The sequence below is a fragment of the Delphinapterus leucas genome, chromosome 2 (assembly GCF_059928025.1).
Source record: "Delphinapterus leucas isolate spDelLeu-1000000601 "Yukka" chromosome 2, BTC_Dleu_Yukka2, whole genome shotgun sequence".
Lineage (NCBI taxonomy): Eukaryota > Metazoa > Chordata > Mammalia > Artiodactyla > Monodontidae > Delphinapterus > Delphinapterus leucas.
In genome coordinates, this window is record NC_143130.1 from 171,992,294 (window position 1) to 172,009,767 (window position 17,474).

Below are 17,474 nucleotides of genomic sequence, written 5' to 3' on the forward strand. Positions count from 1 at the left end.
AACAATGAAATCATCTGACATGAGCTACAGCATTTAAGCCAGTGTCTGACGCTGTAGTAAGTACTCAATAAATGTAGGCGTGATCACTGCTATTATAAAGTTCCTCATTTCCTGAACCATCTTGGTCTTGCCAACTGGCTAATTTCTTTAGAATGCAGAGTCCTGACAGATGAGAAGAAAATAATGAAGACAAAGACCACACAGAGGCAGTTGCTCTTTCACGTACATTTGATTTTATAAAAAAAGGAAGCGTCTTAAAATGTCAGCAGTGGCAGACAACTGTTTTCATTTTCACTTTAACTGCCACCTCTGAAGGGGGAGTGACTGTTTTCGACCTCAGGCTCTCCTCTCCAGCTGTAACTTCCCAAGAATGTTAGACTCACTGACCCAATGTATAGATTTTCACTTATGAGTCAAGCGATGCGTTTATTTCACGTATTAGATAGGCATCCACGTTTTCTTTCTAATCTTTTAAAAATTATTCTACATACAATTAAAATGTGGACTTAATTCCGCTCCTCTGCCAGCAGGACCTCACGAGCCGAGCTCTTCCTGGCCCACAGCACAGGCGTACCTAAAATCCGCGGGCAGCGACCTCACTCCCACACCAGCGTCGCCGGCTGTCTGCGCTCTTAGCTCCTCTGCGGTCAAAAGGCAGTGAAGGCGATAAAGTATGCTGGGGAGACAAACCGCTTTTCTCCACAGTGATGCTGGAATTGGATGTATAGCACAGAGTTCTGGAACCAGTATCTTTGAGTAAGCAAAAATGTGGATAAATATAAATTGTGGATAGACAAATAGAAAGCAAACACACAAGAGAAGAAAAAATAAAACTTAAGGCCAATTTCACTAATGAAGAAAGACAAAAATCATAAACACTAGCAAAAAATCTTTAAAATATTCTTTAAAATAACCCTTTAAGGAAAATGGGATTTATCCTAGGATTTACATGGATGATTTCATGATATAATTGCTATCAGTGAGTGGACCAAGTATAAAAGCCAAACCTCTCACACTTACCAAAAAGACATTCAAATGGAAGTCAATACATCATATTAATTAAAGCCAAACAAAACCTAAGGGTTGGGCAACTTCCAGAAACCTCACGAATCACTCAATTCACTTGATAAAATAAAATTCAAACTTATCTTTCAAAACATTAAGTTATGCTAGTCACAATTAACTCACTACCTGTTTATTCTGCAGACTTTCCCATTTGGCTTTCCTCTTTTCAGCACTGCTTAGAGGAAGAGCTTTCCCCTTCTGATTCAAATGGCGAGGTGTCAGAAGATTCAGTCTATAGAAATTTCAAAATAATTTGATCAAACAGACAAAAACAAGTACACTCTCACAGTGGTTCTAAAACTTCAGTGTGTCTACAAGTCACCTGAAGAGCTCATTTAAACTGCAGACCGCTGGGCCACACTCTGGGCAACTCTGTGTGCAAAGGGCCTCCTGAGTTCAGAGCCCACATACAGGTGGGCTGTGTGGACTGTGAACCTCCACGTCTGCCTACTGACCTCTGGAAATAATGCCACAAGTAAAATCAAAACGTCATTTCTAGAGCTCCTTTACCTTGAAGATGTGTGGTCCACATCCAGCAGCGGCTGGTTGAGATTGGTCAGGTCAAGGTTATACTTTGTTTTATAGTATTCTGCAAAAGTTTCATATTCAGGGGAAGGAAATTTACTCAGGGGGGTAAGGTCAGTGTACACATCAGCTACATAAAATCGATGAGGCTGATCAAAATTGCGGTACCTAAAAAGGAAAAGCCATCAGTGACCTTCTGGCTTAAATCAACTGTTCTCAAACACAACTGCTTTTAATGTGCCGTTAATGCAAATTATTTGATCTTAAAGAGTTCAAAAAGGTTACAAATAAGTAACATTAAAGAAACTTCAATTCTAAATAATACATTTCAAGTGAATTTAAGACGAGAAGAACTACATTTATATCAAGTAAAAACTGACTCTCCCCCTTCCCCTATTTTACTACTGTCCTTGTTCTAAATATCTATACTTTGATAACACATGAAAGCTAAATGGCACCTTTAAGTATCTCTTAATTTCATCAGTATAAATAGTATAGAAAACTTTCAATATCTAAACAACCGAGTAAATACTGTGTATATTCCTAACGCTAAACATGAAAGACACTTGCCACATAAAATGTATTACTGCGGCATTTATGACATTGATAGGTTGGTGTTAGCTAACATTTAAAATATGGCTTTGAAGTACACAAAGAAAAAAGAAAACAAAAACAAAAACCAAAGACTGAATTGCAGCCAGTACTTTAATTCTTTAAAAAGTGCAATGTTTAATTTTATTGATTAAAAACTCCATCCCCTAAATTTTTACAAAATAAGAAACAAAGCATAGCAATTTACTGTTTTCACTGCACTTAATAACACTATGCATTTTAACAATTCTAATAAACTATTATTTACACCCAAATTCTTTAAGACTTTGGGGATTAAAAGGATGGAGGTTCTAAGAGGAAAGACTACCAACATCATTCAGAAGATCTGACCTTCACAAAGTCAAATCCCTTCATCAACAGTGTTTTGGGTTTTGTTTTTGTTTTTTAAGTAAGTTCTCTGAAGAGAACAGGCCCACCATGAAGAGACACCTATATTTTCTACTAGTAACACCAATGCCAAAGTCACAGGTCACTTACATTCCCCATATGAACAAGGGAATCTTCTGAAACGAAGTATCACCACCACTTAGCCTTCCTCTTAAAGTCTTACCTTGGAATGATAACTGCATCTTGGTAATCTTCTAATTTAAAAACAAAGGGAGCTTCTTTTGAATACTTTGTACTGGGAATGCCTATGCGAGCTTCAGATTTCTCGATATCTTCCATGAATTTAAAGTCAATGTCCAAAGTGCTGGAGTCATTAACTTAGGGAAGAAAAAGACCCTTTAGCTTGTTAAAATACAATAATACAGGTAAGATCTTTACTCAAGCTATATATTCATTACATGTGTCTAATTCAGAGTTATCAAAGATATTCCTGTAGTTTACACAATAAGCTCATTGTTAAGCAACAGTTTCATTTTTTAGCTAGTATACAGAAACACTTTAGAGTCTGGGTCCTTCTTACCAACATTAAGAGGTAGAACACAGTATGCTGAGTCAGCGTCTGTGGGTTTAAATTCTAGTGCAGGTTTTTCAAGCCGAAGAATATGTGAGAATATATACTGGTGAAGTCTTGTAATCAACTCAAGCATTTGTAGAGATAACGTGAAACCAGACTTCTTCAACTCAATAGATATGGTAACCTCTCCAGAGCGTGTGTACACAGGAAAGTGCGGAATCTTAACAAAAAGAAAAACAATGCACCCCCAAGGTTAGCAGATGTTTCAGTCCATTACAAACATTTAACTTCAGAAAAGGAATGGTGCTTTGTATCAGGGGAACAGAAGAGATGCCTTAATTTTAAAATATTAAACATTCTGAGGTAACAAAAGACAGTTAAAGTAGCTTTTCCTTTTGTAAAAAAGAACAAGACAGTTCAACATAAACAGTTATTATGAAATGTCTACCTGAGGTATGGGTTTGGCTGTCAGTATTCCAAAGCATCTTGTGGTATCCTCAGGGGGATAAAGCTTCCGCCTTCTAAAGTTGAGTTCATCAGGTAAAGGTGTCGTTAGAACCATTCCTATCACATACAGGTAACAAGGCTGATCGGGCTTGGGGTAGCTATCCCTCAAACATTCTGGAATCTGGGATTGGGAAGAAAAATTAAGCATCAAGTTCAAGTGTATTAACCTCTTTTCCAGATGTTGGCAAGGTAACAAATTTATTCCTGGCTTTACTAAAAGCTGATGAGAGAAAACTGAGAAAATATCCAAGGCAGGAGACCTCCTCATTTCTTAACCTCACTGGAGAGTCGGCACTTCTGGGTCTGCAAAAGTATATAAAACCGTCAAACACTGCAGGGTCTTTCAACACAATACTGTGCATTTGATCTATTCCTTTTGACTAGAGAACAAACTCTTTTCTTTCTTGGGTTTCTTAGTCTTTACTCACTTGTAGAATACCAGAAAATAAAGGTAGCCAAATTTTTAAAATCCCATGTAATCCTGAAACTCAAAGATAGCCTTTATTAACACTGTGATATACTGTATCATCTTCCAGACTTTTTCTGGCATAAATGTACACATTCCAGAATAAATGTATATAAACATATACACATACATATTTTTCACTACAAATGGAATCACAAAAAAAAGACTGTATCATAACCTGATTTTTATCTCCAGTTACTACAATGAGAACATCTTTCAGGGTCAATACAAATCAGTATCATTTTTAATGGCCATCTCATTGAAGGAGTAAACCATGACTTAAACTAAGATTGCTTCTGAACTTTCAATAATCATACAACCTCACCCAATAGTCTTGCAGTTTCTGAGGCTCAATAACATAAGTAATTATGCCCACAGTTAAAAGGTACAGAAATGCTGGCTATGGGATAGTTATAGTTAATAGAATATCAGATAATACAGAATGCACCTATTAATTAAACAGGATGCAAAGCAGTACTATGCTTCTCAAAACACTTATTGGTGATAACATACGATGTCATATGAAACCAGTCCAGTAATCCCTAGGATAAATGTTAGAGCAGGAAAACTGGTTATGAGGAAATAAGCATTTCAGAAAATCGGATAACTTAATTCATGATTTTTGAAAAACTGACATGATTTTGAATCTTGAAAATGCTTAGCTGGGTGCAAACTTTTTAAAAAAGTAAAAACTCAATAAAACTGCAAAAATAAAACAAAAAAAATCACACATTTAGGCCAAGATCAAAGCACACAGCAAATTTTTGCTTCTGTTTGGGGTTTTTATAAGGTAAAAATATTGACAAATATGTTTTAAATAAGTGTTTCAGCCCAGTATGGTTACAGCTAGAACTATGCCACAGATCCAGCTAGACACAATACATTGAAAAAACTAATTTTAACTCCAGTCTAGCCACATCCTAACTCCCGACAAGTAACTGTGCTTGCACCTGCTGGTGTGCCCCTCATCTGGATGGGCACTTGCCTGTTTTATCATACATACCCTCTATGTTTTAGCTCCAAACATAAGGTAAAGCAAGAACCTTGACACAAAAGTGAATGAAACAAAGAACGTCCCTTTAAATGAAATTAACACACTCCGGATAGAATCTGATAGATGAAATTGAGCTATCTGTAATGAGGTGGATAGACCCAGAGTCTGTCATACAGAGTGAAGTAAGTCAGAAAGAGGAAGACAAATACCGTATGCTAACACATATATATGGAATTTAAGAAAAAAAAAATGTCATGAAGAACCTAGGGGTAAGACAGGAATAAAGACACAGACCTACTGGAGAACGGACTTGAGGATACGGGGAGGGGGAAGGGTGAGCTGTGACAAAGCGAGAGAGAGGCATGGACATATATACACTACCAAACGTAAGGTACATAGCTAGTGGGAAGCAGCCGCATAGCACAGGGAGATCAGCTTGGTGCTTTGTGACCGCCTGGAGGGGTGGGATAGGGAGGGTGGGAGGGAGGAAGATGCAAGAGGGAGGAGATATGGGAACATATGTGTATGTATAACTGATTCACTCTGTTATAAAGCAGAAACTAACACACCATTGTAAAGCAATTATACCCCAATAAAGATGTTAAAAAAATAAATAAAAAGCCAATAAGAAAAAAGAATCTGATAGATGAGTCCAGGAATCCTTTTGAGAAGAAAAAAAGAAAAGCAATGTCTGAAATGAGAAAGAGTACACAGTGTCCACATGACAGCGAAGGGGCTGATCTGAGAGAAGCTGTGAACGAGGGAGGGAAACGAGCTGAGATCCAGAGTGGGCTAAATTACAAGGGTTTTGGAAGCCAAGCAAAGGAACCTGGACTTGATATAGCAAGAAATAAAGTCAGAAAGGCTAGATTTTTACTCGGTTCTAACCAATACTAACCGCTTTTGGGTAGCACTGTCTTCGTTTTGTGGAGCCTGGTCTTCCTGGAACACTGGTCTCTTCTTCGTCATGTAAATCAAGCTCTTCTTCGTATTTAACAGTCTCCTTCCCAACTGGCATCAAATGGTCATCCAGTTCGCCTAAGAAATGTAAAGAGAATTAACAAACAATCCTGATTTTGCCTCTCTGACTCATCAGTGAATAATCCAGAACAGCACTATGTTAGGAAGCAACTGGAAAAGTCATGAAAACTAAAGCATCTGTGCTTTTAATAATACGCAAGTTATCAGATGTGATACTTAAAGCAAAGTCTATTTCGACATTTGTATATTCAATATGGTCAGGATTATAAATTCTGTTCTAAGATTAAAAAACAAAAACATGAACAGAAAAATAGCACATGTCATCCATTTACAAATGCCACTGGAAAACGAGTCTTCCCATTAAAAAAAAAAGTTTTAATTTGTACACTAACATAGACTAATTTGAGACCGATACATTAAAACACAAAACACAAATATTCATGATTCAACAGTTACTAGAAGACCTTTAGGTATTTATATACTGAAAAGAGGTCAGGAAACGGGAGCAAATAAATTGTAGCTGTTAAGCTGTGGAAAACAGAGCTCCTCCACCTTACACAGGATCTTCAGTTACACCATACTTACACCTGTCTTCACCGAAGCACACCAAGAGCAACAGGCTCACAGCCCGCATAATCCTTAGGCACCTATGAAGCCCCTGATGTGCTTTTGTTCTACAGTGTTTTTAACTTTATTTTTATTTACACGTGCCTTTCAAACACTCTTACCAATTTTGTGCAGTTTTTCACAGCAAATGAGAGCTACGACTCTTTCAGCCAATCGTATACAGCTCATTGGGGGACCCTGAAAGTAACAAAAAATGTGCCCATTATATATGCAAGAAGCTGTATTATCATTAGTGCATAAAACATATATTAAACCTCTACCCCGAAATCTTTAAAGTTGAAATTTACCAGAACAAAGTTTCATTTTGAAAAACGTCAGCAAGTTTAAAAAAATCCTAATCTCCATAATTTGAAGAACCATCTTTAAAAATCCTGCCCAGGGCTTCCCAGGTGGCACAGTGGTTAAGAATCCACCTGCCAAGGCAGGGGACACAGGTTCGAGCCCTGGGCCAGGAAGATCCCACATGCTGCGGAGCAACTAAGCCCGTGCACCACAACTACTGAGCCTGTGCTCTACAGCCTGCGAGCCACAACTTCCAAGCCCGCACGCCACAACTACTGAAGCCCATGCGCCTAGAGCCCGTGCTCTGCGACAAGAGAAGCCCCCACTCGCGGCAACTAGAGAAAGCCCGTGCACAGCAACGAAGACCCAACACAGCCAAAAATTAATTAATTAATTAATTTAAAAAAAAAAAAGTCTGCTCAGTAAAACCTACATAGTTATAACTAAAATTTTACAATTTTGATGAATTTAAATTTTAGTAAGAATTTCATATCTCAGTATTGAGACAAAGGATAGCAGTTACACAAAGGCTGATTTTCAAGTCAACAACAAAATAACTAGAGCAACCCAGATGCATTTAATGAATTCTGTGTCACTGTAAGTATCTAAGCCACAGATCAATGATTCTGCCGGAAATGTTTACAGTAGTAAGATCTTAAAGGAGACTTCAGAGGTCATCTAATCTAATTCTGGGAGTCTACGAATTATACAGTCTATTGAAGATTGGAACATATAGTCGACTACAAAAGAGATTTACAAATTTACTTTTAAAAGTAGATTTAAAGCCAAATTTACCTGTAACTTGCATAGCCTTAGAGAAGCTGAAAACAAATCTATTAATGACATATTTTAAGGCACAATCATTTCTTTTTCTCAACTTACAACAATGGAGGCTCGAAGAGGTGAGTTAATTGGCAGATAAAGAGTTGAATAAAATGTACCGTCGGGCAACTCTCGGGTTGTGCATTTAGGAGCCAGGTGGGTAAACGGGTCACTCGGTAACCTAGCGCAGTACCTGTGAAGAAAAAGAAATTGTGATGCTGAGCCTACAACCGAGAAACAGCAAAAATTTTTTACTGGTATTCACATTCTAAAGTTTGATTTTTTTATGCCCCTCTTGCCCTCTACTGGATTGGTATTTATATGTGGAGTCTGAGCTTCACTGCTTCAAACTCTCAGTAAGATGGAACAGTACATTTATATCCATAATGGAACATTCTGCAATGATGTTCTTTCTGTATCTGTGCTGTCTGACGGGGAGGCCACCGAGCACGTGCAATGTGGCAAGGGCAGCGAAGGAACTAAATTGAAATTTGAATATAAACAGCCATACGCGTCCAGTGCTACGACTGGACTGTGCAGAAAGTACTGCTCAGAGCCCGTTAAGGGAATAAACTGGCAGTGTTTGGTCCTTAATGACCTTACATTTGCCCACAGCCGCTGGGGTCTATGCAAGGACGGCATCAGAAGCGGGCCCAGTGTTCACACAAAGGAGGGCAGCAGAACAAGACGGCCACCCAGCAGCAGCACAAGGAGAGCACTGCAAGCAGGGCAAGAAGCCAGCCTCGAGGGAGCTGGGGCCCAAGTCAGGAGGGTGCTGGGACAGGAAGCCAACCCAGTGGGGCCCAGGACACACGCAAGGGGGGCAGCGGGATGGGCAGCAACCCTGCAAGGTCAGGACCTGTGCAATGAGGGCACCTAAACGTGGTGGCAGCCCTGCAGGCTGCTACATATAGGGAGACTGAACAGTCAAGTAATTATTTTGAGGACAATGGGAATCAGATTCTTCACTATTAAAAAAGCCAGGAACAAAGATGGAAAAAAGGGAAGCTAGAATAAACCCTCTGGTGTCATGCTAAAACATGGAGTTAACAACAGACAGGCAGTCAGGTACAGAAATAACTACAAACGTGTATTTACATAAATGTTTATATACACGTGTATGTGAATAGGTATAAACATTTTCTAGCTCCATCTACTAAACAGCCTGGTAGCAGTAATACTCCAGAGGCAATGAACACACCTAGTGCACAGATCTTGGTTTCTAAACACAACTCATTCTCCACTAAAAGGAACCAGGACCTTTTGGAGAAATAGCCAATATCTAGGCTGGGGCAGGGAAATTATGAGTCTAGAACATCTTAGTGTGCCATAAAATACAGAAATGTTCAAAGAATAATGGTGACATGTTAAAAAGACATAGAAGCTAGAATGAAGGGGCCCCCACCAGCCAAATTTTACACAATTTTAACAACAAAATAAATGACAGCAAAAGACTATAAATGACTGAATAAAACAGAAGCCCATTAGTTCACATTGGATAAAAAAATAAAAGGAACAAATAAACGGAGAGAAGAGAAGGCTCTTCCTCACAGTAAAACGACAATAAATACCAGAAAGAATAATGCAGTCGGAAAATCACCATTTTGCAGACATCACAGAAATAATCAATTCAGGCAAGAAATATCAATTGAGTACTGACACTGATGGGTGAAACTGGGAAGAGGAATAAATTTCATATAATCTCAAAATATCTCCCCATGAAACAGTCACTAGTTATAAAGGGGGAAAAGGCAACTTTACAGTAGAGAAAGCTGGCAGACCTTACGTAAGTGATCAAAGTCACCACCATAATAAGAGGACAAATAAACACTGAGGGACCCCGTTAGAGAGAATGAAAGGAACGCAGCATCACTTCCATGATACGCTGGCCGAAAACACATAACCTGGGTCTAATCAGGAGAAAATATCAAATAAACCCAAATTGAGAAATGACTGGCCTGTCATCTTCCAAAGTTTCAAGGTCATTAAAGTCAAGGAAAGACTGAAGAATGGTTCCAGGTTGAAGGAGACCAGAGAGATGAGGAAAATGGGTACAACCCACGATCCTGGACTGGACCCTTTCACTCCAAGAACATTCTCGTGAAACTTGAATGGGTCTCTCTGGGTGAAGGGTATATGTGAGTTCTCTGTAGTACTCTTGCAATATTTTAAAGTCTAAAATTGTTTCAAAATAAAAAGTTAAGAAGAAAATCTTATGTTTTCTGCTCCTTTATTTTGCCTCTGCAGAAAATTTATCCTGATACATAATCTAGCTATGTATCTGCTTTTCTTAGTTCTTAGAAATGTTATCACCAACTCAGGACAAAGTAAAACAGAACATACTCCAAAAAAAAAAGGTTAATTTATCATAATCTTCCATTACTGCTAATGGAAAATTCAACATCCACCAACATTCATGACACAAAACAAGTTTCAAGATTTGTTTTCAAGAGTGAGTGTTGCAAAATTAATTTCAATCTAATTAAAATACGCATGCCTTCATTATGTCAGCCTTGTCAATGAGAACTAAACATTTATTACTATGCAACACTGGTTTTGCCTGCTGACAAAAAAGAACAATGAACCAAAAAAAGCAACTTCTTTTCCTTCTCTCATCAAAGTATCACAGGCCATAAGCAGAAAGACTGGTGATTGTCTGCAAAAGGTAAACAACACAATACTTATAGGTTTAGACTTAAATCTCGCAATTCTCACAGGCTTTCCATGCAAATGATTTGATGCCATACCTATTGATGTGGCCAATGGCCGTGTTGATTGTGACTCGTGGACCGCCATCATCGGGCCTCAACACATATGGTGGGAAAACATCATCATCATCCACAACAGGCTCAATGTCGGCCTCGCCGGTATCAACGGACTTGGAACATTTGTTTCTCAAGATCTGAACATTTTAAAAACAGAACTTAGGAGAACAAATGCTTTTTCTGCCATTAGTTGTCTGCTTCTGTACCTATAGGAAAAGCTCTCTTGACATGAAACATCTCTCCTAAATACACTGCAATACTCCATAGGTGCCTGCTGCTGAAAATTTCTCCTAATTAATCCCTTCCAGCTCCAATCATGTGGAGAAGTGCCCCATACAGGTAACAAGGCTTAAAAGGTACTGTACCTACCTACCTACCTACACACACACACACACACACACACACACACACACACACACGTGATCCCCGGTCTTTCATGAGTACAGGGGCTATGTCATCACTCTCAAATCACTCTGCATCTCAAGCAATCAGCTGTTACTACACTGTCCACATAAACAGTACACTTCCCAGGTCTTCTTCCCCAATACTCCATATGACCATTTTCACTGCTATTTTCCTGTAAAATACTGCTGGCTCTGTGTAATTAGTCTCAACTTTCTAATAGTGTACACACTGCACAGCTCTGTTGAGACTATTCTCTGAAGATAAAACTATTTCTAAACACATAAAAACAACTTAAAGATAACACATGAGTCTTACCTTTTCAATAGCTTTGTATGTTTTAAGGTCCTCTTCAAAACTTTTTATTTTGTCTGTATCTGCTAACATTACATAATTAGAGATCGGTGCCCTCGCTCTTCCCTTAGATTGAACATAGGATCGATACTCTGTGGGCAGATCAAAACGAACCACCAAGTTGCATTTCGGTATGTCAACACCCTCCTCCACAATACTTGTTGCAATAAGCAGGTTGGTTTCATGTGCTCGAAATTTCCTAAGTACCTGAAAAAAAATCCACCAAGGACAGCAATTCTAAGAAATTTTCCAAAGAAAACAAGGTAGTAGGCTTAAGGGACAAGTGTCATTTCTGACAATACTCTGAGCACGCTCAATCCAGGCCGGGCTGAGGACGATGGTAACGCCTCACAAAACTCGAGACGCGTGAACACATGACATTTGCCACTGAACGTGACTTGAAAAATCCAAGTGCCTTTCTATTTTACAGAAGCACCCACGGACAAATCACAGCCTTCAAGATGAAGGCGCTGGCTTCTTTAATAACCAAAGTGACCAAACGAATCCCCTCCTGGAGTCCTGTTGCCATTCTGAGCCTCCGTAATGGGATCTTATGGCTGTGAGTTTGTGCCAACATCCCTCCGAAGATGTCAAAACTCTTTCACTAAAATCCCTAAATCACTTGGAATTAAAAATTACAAGCAAAGCATTACTTATTTTCTGGCATCTTGGGACACATTTAAGGGATCAGAAATGATTTTTTTTTAAAGTGAAAAACTTTTTCATACTAGATTTAAGGTAACGTCATTTCCCAATCCAGAATAAGTTAAATACGAAAATAAGTTGGGTTTTAGACTGATCTGTCAGACTCTGGCTGTTAGACTCCCCAAACCTGGAATATTACCAAAGAGCTATCACAGAGAAATGACTTCAACGTGAATTATTCTGCTACTTTTAAGTTAAATAACAAATTTTAAATAAAAAGATTTTACTTGCGAGCTGGAACACTGTATTAAGTTTTAGCATCTTTACAACGCTATTTCCTATATCAAAATCTTACAAAGCATGAAAAAAATTAGGCCAAAATCTTTAAAATGTATTGTTATTTTTAAAGGATTCAACCAAGGCAGGACTTTAAGTAGAAAACAAAACACTTTCTAGGAAAACATTTCAGTTTGTTGCTTCAGAGTCGTATGGAGTCAACAGGAGTTAAGTTTACACAAGCTTTCTTTTTCTATAAAATGCAGTTGTGTGCCATCAGCCCAATAATGGAAAACAAAATGGGTGATGGCAATTAAGACACAGAACTGAATTTTCCAGATAGATTCTCAACGTATGAATCACTATACAGCTACCGCAAAGGAGACGGCTAGTTTCTGCATGAACAAGTACTCTATATTCCCAAAAAATGCAGAGGAACTATGAAGAAAGGAAGTTCCTATGGGCAAAGTTTGTGTATGTTCTGAAAATTGTTATTGTACAATTATTTGAACTTAGTTACCTCTTCCTGCTTTCTGAATTCCGCTTCCATCTGTTTGTTGCGAGGCTGATTCTTTCCAATGCCATGTCCAGTTATAAAATTGCTGCTGATGTAAGCCAGCTCTGGATCTTGTTTGCCAGCTTCCTTTATCAATCTAAGAAAATTATACACATTTGGAAGTTAAGCACTGCTGAGGGAAAAAAATTTAAACTTCTGTTTCTAAGGTCTCCCTTAAAATGGAAATACATATCCTTTTGCCAACATACCTAACAAAACAGTCGGTTTTTTTTTTTTTCAACTAGCTTAAAAAGAAATCACTGTCGCTCTTCTCTGAGTCGATCTGTGGACCAAATACTTATAACACCAAATACAGGGCTGATTTACACTGATGAATGAAATGGTCACAGTCCCTCAAACTTTCTAATTTGGCAGTGATGACCTTCATAGAAATGTGGCCCAGGAGGGGACAGCGCTAGGCAAAGAGGAACATGGATTCCTCATGTATTTTGGCTTTAGTCCAAGTCTTATAATGAAAAAACCACACACTCTTTCTCAGCGCACTTCCCTAAGCACACACACAGCTTGCAGCGATGGTCATGCCCTTGCGTCCACGGCCAAACTTACGCGAAGTACCAAATACCCCAAAGGAATACTTCATTCTCCTCTGCACATAGTAAGAGAGTTCCAGCTGTGCATGAAAAGAAGTGCGTTATTTCTTTCAGATTTACCCCAGCACTCTGTACCACTGGAAGCACGGCTCTAGGGAAAGCGATGCCTCCATCCACTGCTCAGCATCTCCATTCCCAACACTCATGTCCCTGGGCAGGCCGCTGACCACAGTTCTGCATAAAAGGCCACTGAGCTTCGGCACTGCAAGGCCAAGGGAGTTCCCACCCCATCCTGTCAGGAAAGAGCACATACTCCCGAGCTCATCTCCCTTTCTGCCTGCACCTCTGTATTAACCCAGAAAGCTTGTCCCCTCAGACGGGTCCTCCACTAAGAAACGGAAAAGAGCTACGGGACGGGCTCACATTACATGGGTGCAGAAGGTTAACAGTTAGTGTTGCCATTACAGCTATTTTGGAAATATCCACATTCAAAAACTCAGCACACAGGATAAATGGTTCCACACCTGACCTAAGCGATTCCATATGGTTCTTCTGAAGTCATACAACATAGTATAAATTCCTAATAGAAAATTGCATTTTTAAGTCAAACCATTCTTTTTTTTTTTTTTCCCCCAATAAGTACATGAAACAGGCTAATATCAAAGCCCTGGAAGAAACCTTGAAGGGCCATCTAGAATATCTTCCTGCCTCCAAATCAGTAAAACACTTGTGTGTCTAGGTTAGTTTGAGAGTCTGCTCTATAGTTCAAGTACTTAAAGAGTTCAAAATCAGAAACTTCTTTAATATGTTCCAAGATTCGTTTAGTTATTATAAACTTATGATGTCAGTAACAGAAAACAGTGCTACATGCAAACAGCATGCCCCAAAATCTAAAATATGAAATTAATTATCTTAGAAATAATATATACTTCCAAATTTTAGTTTATGTAAATTAGCATCAATTTGAACATAACAGAGGTTTAAAAAAATGCATTTCACGTTACTCCTAATTAGGTATACAATGTATTTTAATTTGCCTAAAAAAATAAATCTGGTAGACTTCAACTAGCTGGGAAACAGAAGCACTACAAGTACCTTTATTTCTCCTTAACCAGACTCTCACCAGGACTGCCGGGAAGAGAAGAAACAATGTGCACGTTAATTTAAAAAAAAAGGTCTCTTATAAGCAACAGCTGAATTCTATATACCTATGCTGACAACGTTTAAAGAGAAAAATTTCTCTATCAGATAAATTTAAGAAATCCCTGCAAAGTTATGGGCTTCCAGAGAAACAAAACAAGGTCTACTGTTGTCAGGGAGCTTGTTACTGAGTAACACACACTGCCTAGAGATTTCACAGTACCACAGAATTGCTGGGACAGAGTCTTATTTGTTTCTTTTAATTTTATACTGAGTTTATGTGAGTTGTTCCACAAGCAAGCTGTTTGATAAAGAATGCTGTTCTCTAGTGCACAGAGTTTCTCAAACAGTCTGTAGCAAAGAACTGGTTATTTTTTTCCTAATTTCAAACTCACCCGAAACCAAAGTTTTTGTAAAATTCCACGAAAATTAACTACTAAGAAAATGTAACTTTAAAAGCATTAAAATTCAACGGCCAATTGTATAACATTCAGCAGACATAAAAAACTAAGAGTTTATGAATATAACTGTATGACATTCAGAGGACATAACTTACTCTTAAAACTAAGAGTTTATGCTTACCCTCAATCTCTGTATCTCACTCAACGCGGCTGGCACAGACCCACAGGTCACAGTGCATGTGTGTGTGCATACCGCCTCCCCAAGTACAATGTCAGGTGGTAAGACTGCCATTTTTATATACAGTGTCTCTTATTAACAACCCAGTAAGAGAGGGAGGTATTATTACTATTTTATAGATGAAGATGCTGAGACTTTAAAAAGGTAAATAACTTGCACAAAACATACACCTATAAAGTGAGTAGAAATAAAAGGAACCAGGGCTCCTTGGAGAGATGGCTGATCCTATGCAAGAAAAATACAAGATGAGCCTGGAACATCTTGTAGTGCCAGAAAGTAAGGAAGTGTTCAAAAAACAAAAGGATGAGGGCATGTCAAAGGGACACAGGAGTTAACCTCAAACAGCCCCCAACGGCCCAGGGTGGAACAACTTATACAAAAAAAAAAAAAAAACTAGTATCAGATTATAACCGAAGTATAAAATAAACAAACACGAGTTCATAATGATAAAAGAACATGATTCAACAAATATAAACAGATAAATAGGATAAAAGAGACACACTTTCCTTACAGAAGAATTTCTGTAACATACATATATAAGCCCCTCTCCAGGAATGAAACTGAATCCCTCCCTCCCCAGAATAAACTAGATTTGGTGACTTGCTTCCAAAGAATTAAGAGAAAAACAATGACTTTACAGTGGAGAAAACTGGCAAACGCAATCATAATCACATGACGAAGTCTAGCAGCACCAGTGATGCTCTGTGTCAATACCATGAGCCCCTCTGAGACAGAGTGAGCAGAAGGGCACTTCACGTCTGTAGTATTCTTCCAAATCCTAAAACCCAGTCTAATCCTGAGAAAAACATCAGACAAATTCAAACTGAGAGGCCTTCTACAAAATATCTGACCAGTACTCCTCAAGAGTATCAAAGTCATCAAAAACAAGGAAAGAAGACGCTGTAACAGACCAAAGGAAATTAGGGAAATATAACAACTAAATGAACTCTGGTACACCTTGGATTAAAGAGAGGACATTAATAGGGATTTCCCTGGTGGTCCAGTGGGTAAGACTCTGCGCTCCCAATGCAGGGGCCTGGGATCAATCCCCGGTCAGGGAACTAGATCCCACATGCATGCCGCAACTAAAGATCCTGCATGCCGCAACAAAGATCCCGTGTGCCGCAGCTAGACCCAGTGCAGCCTAAATAAATAAATAAATATATATATTTTTTTTTTTTTTAAAAAAGAGGACATTAATGGAAAAACTGGTGGAAGTCACACAATACTAGTAAATTACACACTGAAAAGAGCTCTAGACTTGGAGAGTGGAAACCACTTTCTGCCACTTGATACTTGCATTACTTTAGGAGGTCACAAACTGAGTGTTATTTTCCTCATCTATGATATAGTAAAAACATCTACCTTCTTCCCTCATGGACTGTTCTGAAATTTTAAAAAATATATAAAGGTAAATTATAAATGATAAAGCCCTAAACACAAAAGGCAAAAGAAAAACTATAAACAGAAGACTGTACACATACTACATTATATATAGAAGTAGCTGTGATTTATTTTTTTAATTAGGAGAATAGAAAACTGCCTGTGTACTACAATAGCTTGTACTCCCATTAAACTGTTCACTGAAGAAGGGTTTTTCCTCCCATTAAACTGATGGAAGGAAAGAATCTGGATTGCAGGAAGTTTTTCTAAGCTTATTAAAAAGCTTACCGGGACAAGACCTCTATTGTATATTTAATTAGCTGCCCATAAAGCCAAGCCTCAAACCGCTCCTGATTCATCATCCAACACTGAATGCCAGCCACATTTTGTGCAAGCGGATCACAACTAATCTGACCCTCAAAGCCAACAGGAAGTCACACTGGCTCTGGTGGACCTTTTCAGGCTAATATTCCTGCAGTGAAAGTGAGTACATCTCTACGCTTAAAAACGCAGGCAGAAAAGCGGGCAAAGGAAGCAAATGAACCCCGACTTCTCTCCAAGCCCCAGAAAACGTATTTAATTCTTAAACCATCCTGTATAGGGGCAGGGAGTACGTCTATAACTCGGCTTACAACTGTGCCAACGCTAAACTTTTCCGACCCCCAAAATGCCTTTCCCCCGTTCTAAGAAACAACCCGAACAGATACGCACTCCCTGGACTGTCCCCTGGCAGCCTTCCCACTGGAAAGCACCGTCATACCCAAGGGCATTATGATTACACAAAGAACTGAAAACTAGGAGGCAGAATATCAGGATTCTAGAGCTGTCTCTGCCACTGACTGGCAATTTAGCTCAGAGCAAATCACTCTTCCTCCTGAGGCCCTTCTCTTTTTTATAAAAGTAAGTGGGTTGGATTAGACAGTCAGTGAAGTCCCTTTCCAACCTTAAACTTCTGATTCCAATGTAATTCACTACCTGAAG

At 38.8% G+C, this 17,474-nt stretch overlaps 1 protein-coding gene across 9 annotated transcripts in view; it reads right to left on the minus strand.

The window, feature by feature from the left end:
- The window catches only part of DICER1 (dicer 1, ribonuclease III), an 88,817-nt gene that overhangs the window by 38,205 nt on the left and 33,138 nt on the right, over positions 1–17,474 (minus strand). For all 9 annotated transcript variants that reach the window (XR_016392262.1, XR_016392261.1, XM_089908167.1 and 6 more), the window contains 12 exons: positions 12,745–12,877; positions 11,268–11,510; positions 10,530–10,684; positions 7,843–7,975; positions 6,780–6,855; positions 5,969–6,108; positions 3,552–3,731; positions 3,110–3,323; positions 2,753–2,906; positions 1,576–1,758; positions 1,192–1,297; positions 575–750 (listed from right to left, as the gene is read on the minus strand). Coding sequence is in view for 7 of the 9 variants with exons in the window: in XM_089908167.1 (XP_089764293.1) it covers positions 575–750; positions 1,192–1,297; positions 1,576–1,758; positions 2,753–2,906; positions 3,110–3,323; positions 3,552–3,731; positions 5,969–6,108; positions 6,780–6,855; positions 7,843–7,975; positions 10,530–10,684; positions 11,268–11,510; positions 12,745–12,877 (1,893 nt within the window). In the remaining 2 variants the exon portion in view is untranslated. The remainder of the gene's footprint in view (positions 1–574; positions 751–1,191; positions 1,298–1,575; positions 1,759–2,752; positions 2,907–3,109; positions 3,324–3,551; positions 3,732–5,968; positions 6,109–6,779; positions 6,856–7,842; positions 7,976–10,529; positions 10,685–11,267; positions 11,511–12,744; positions 12,878–17,474) is intronic.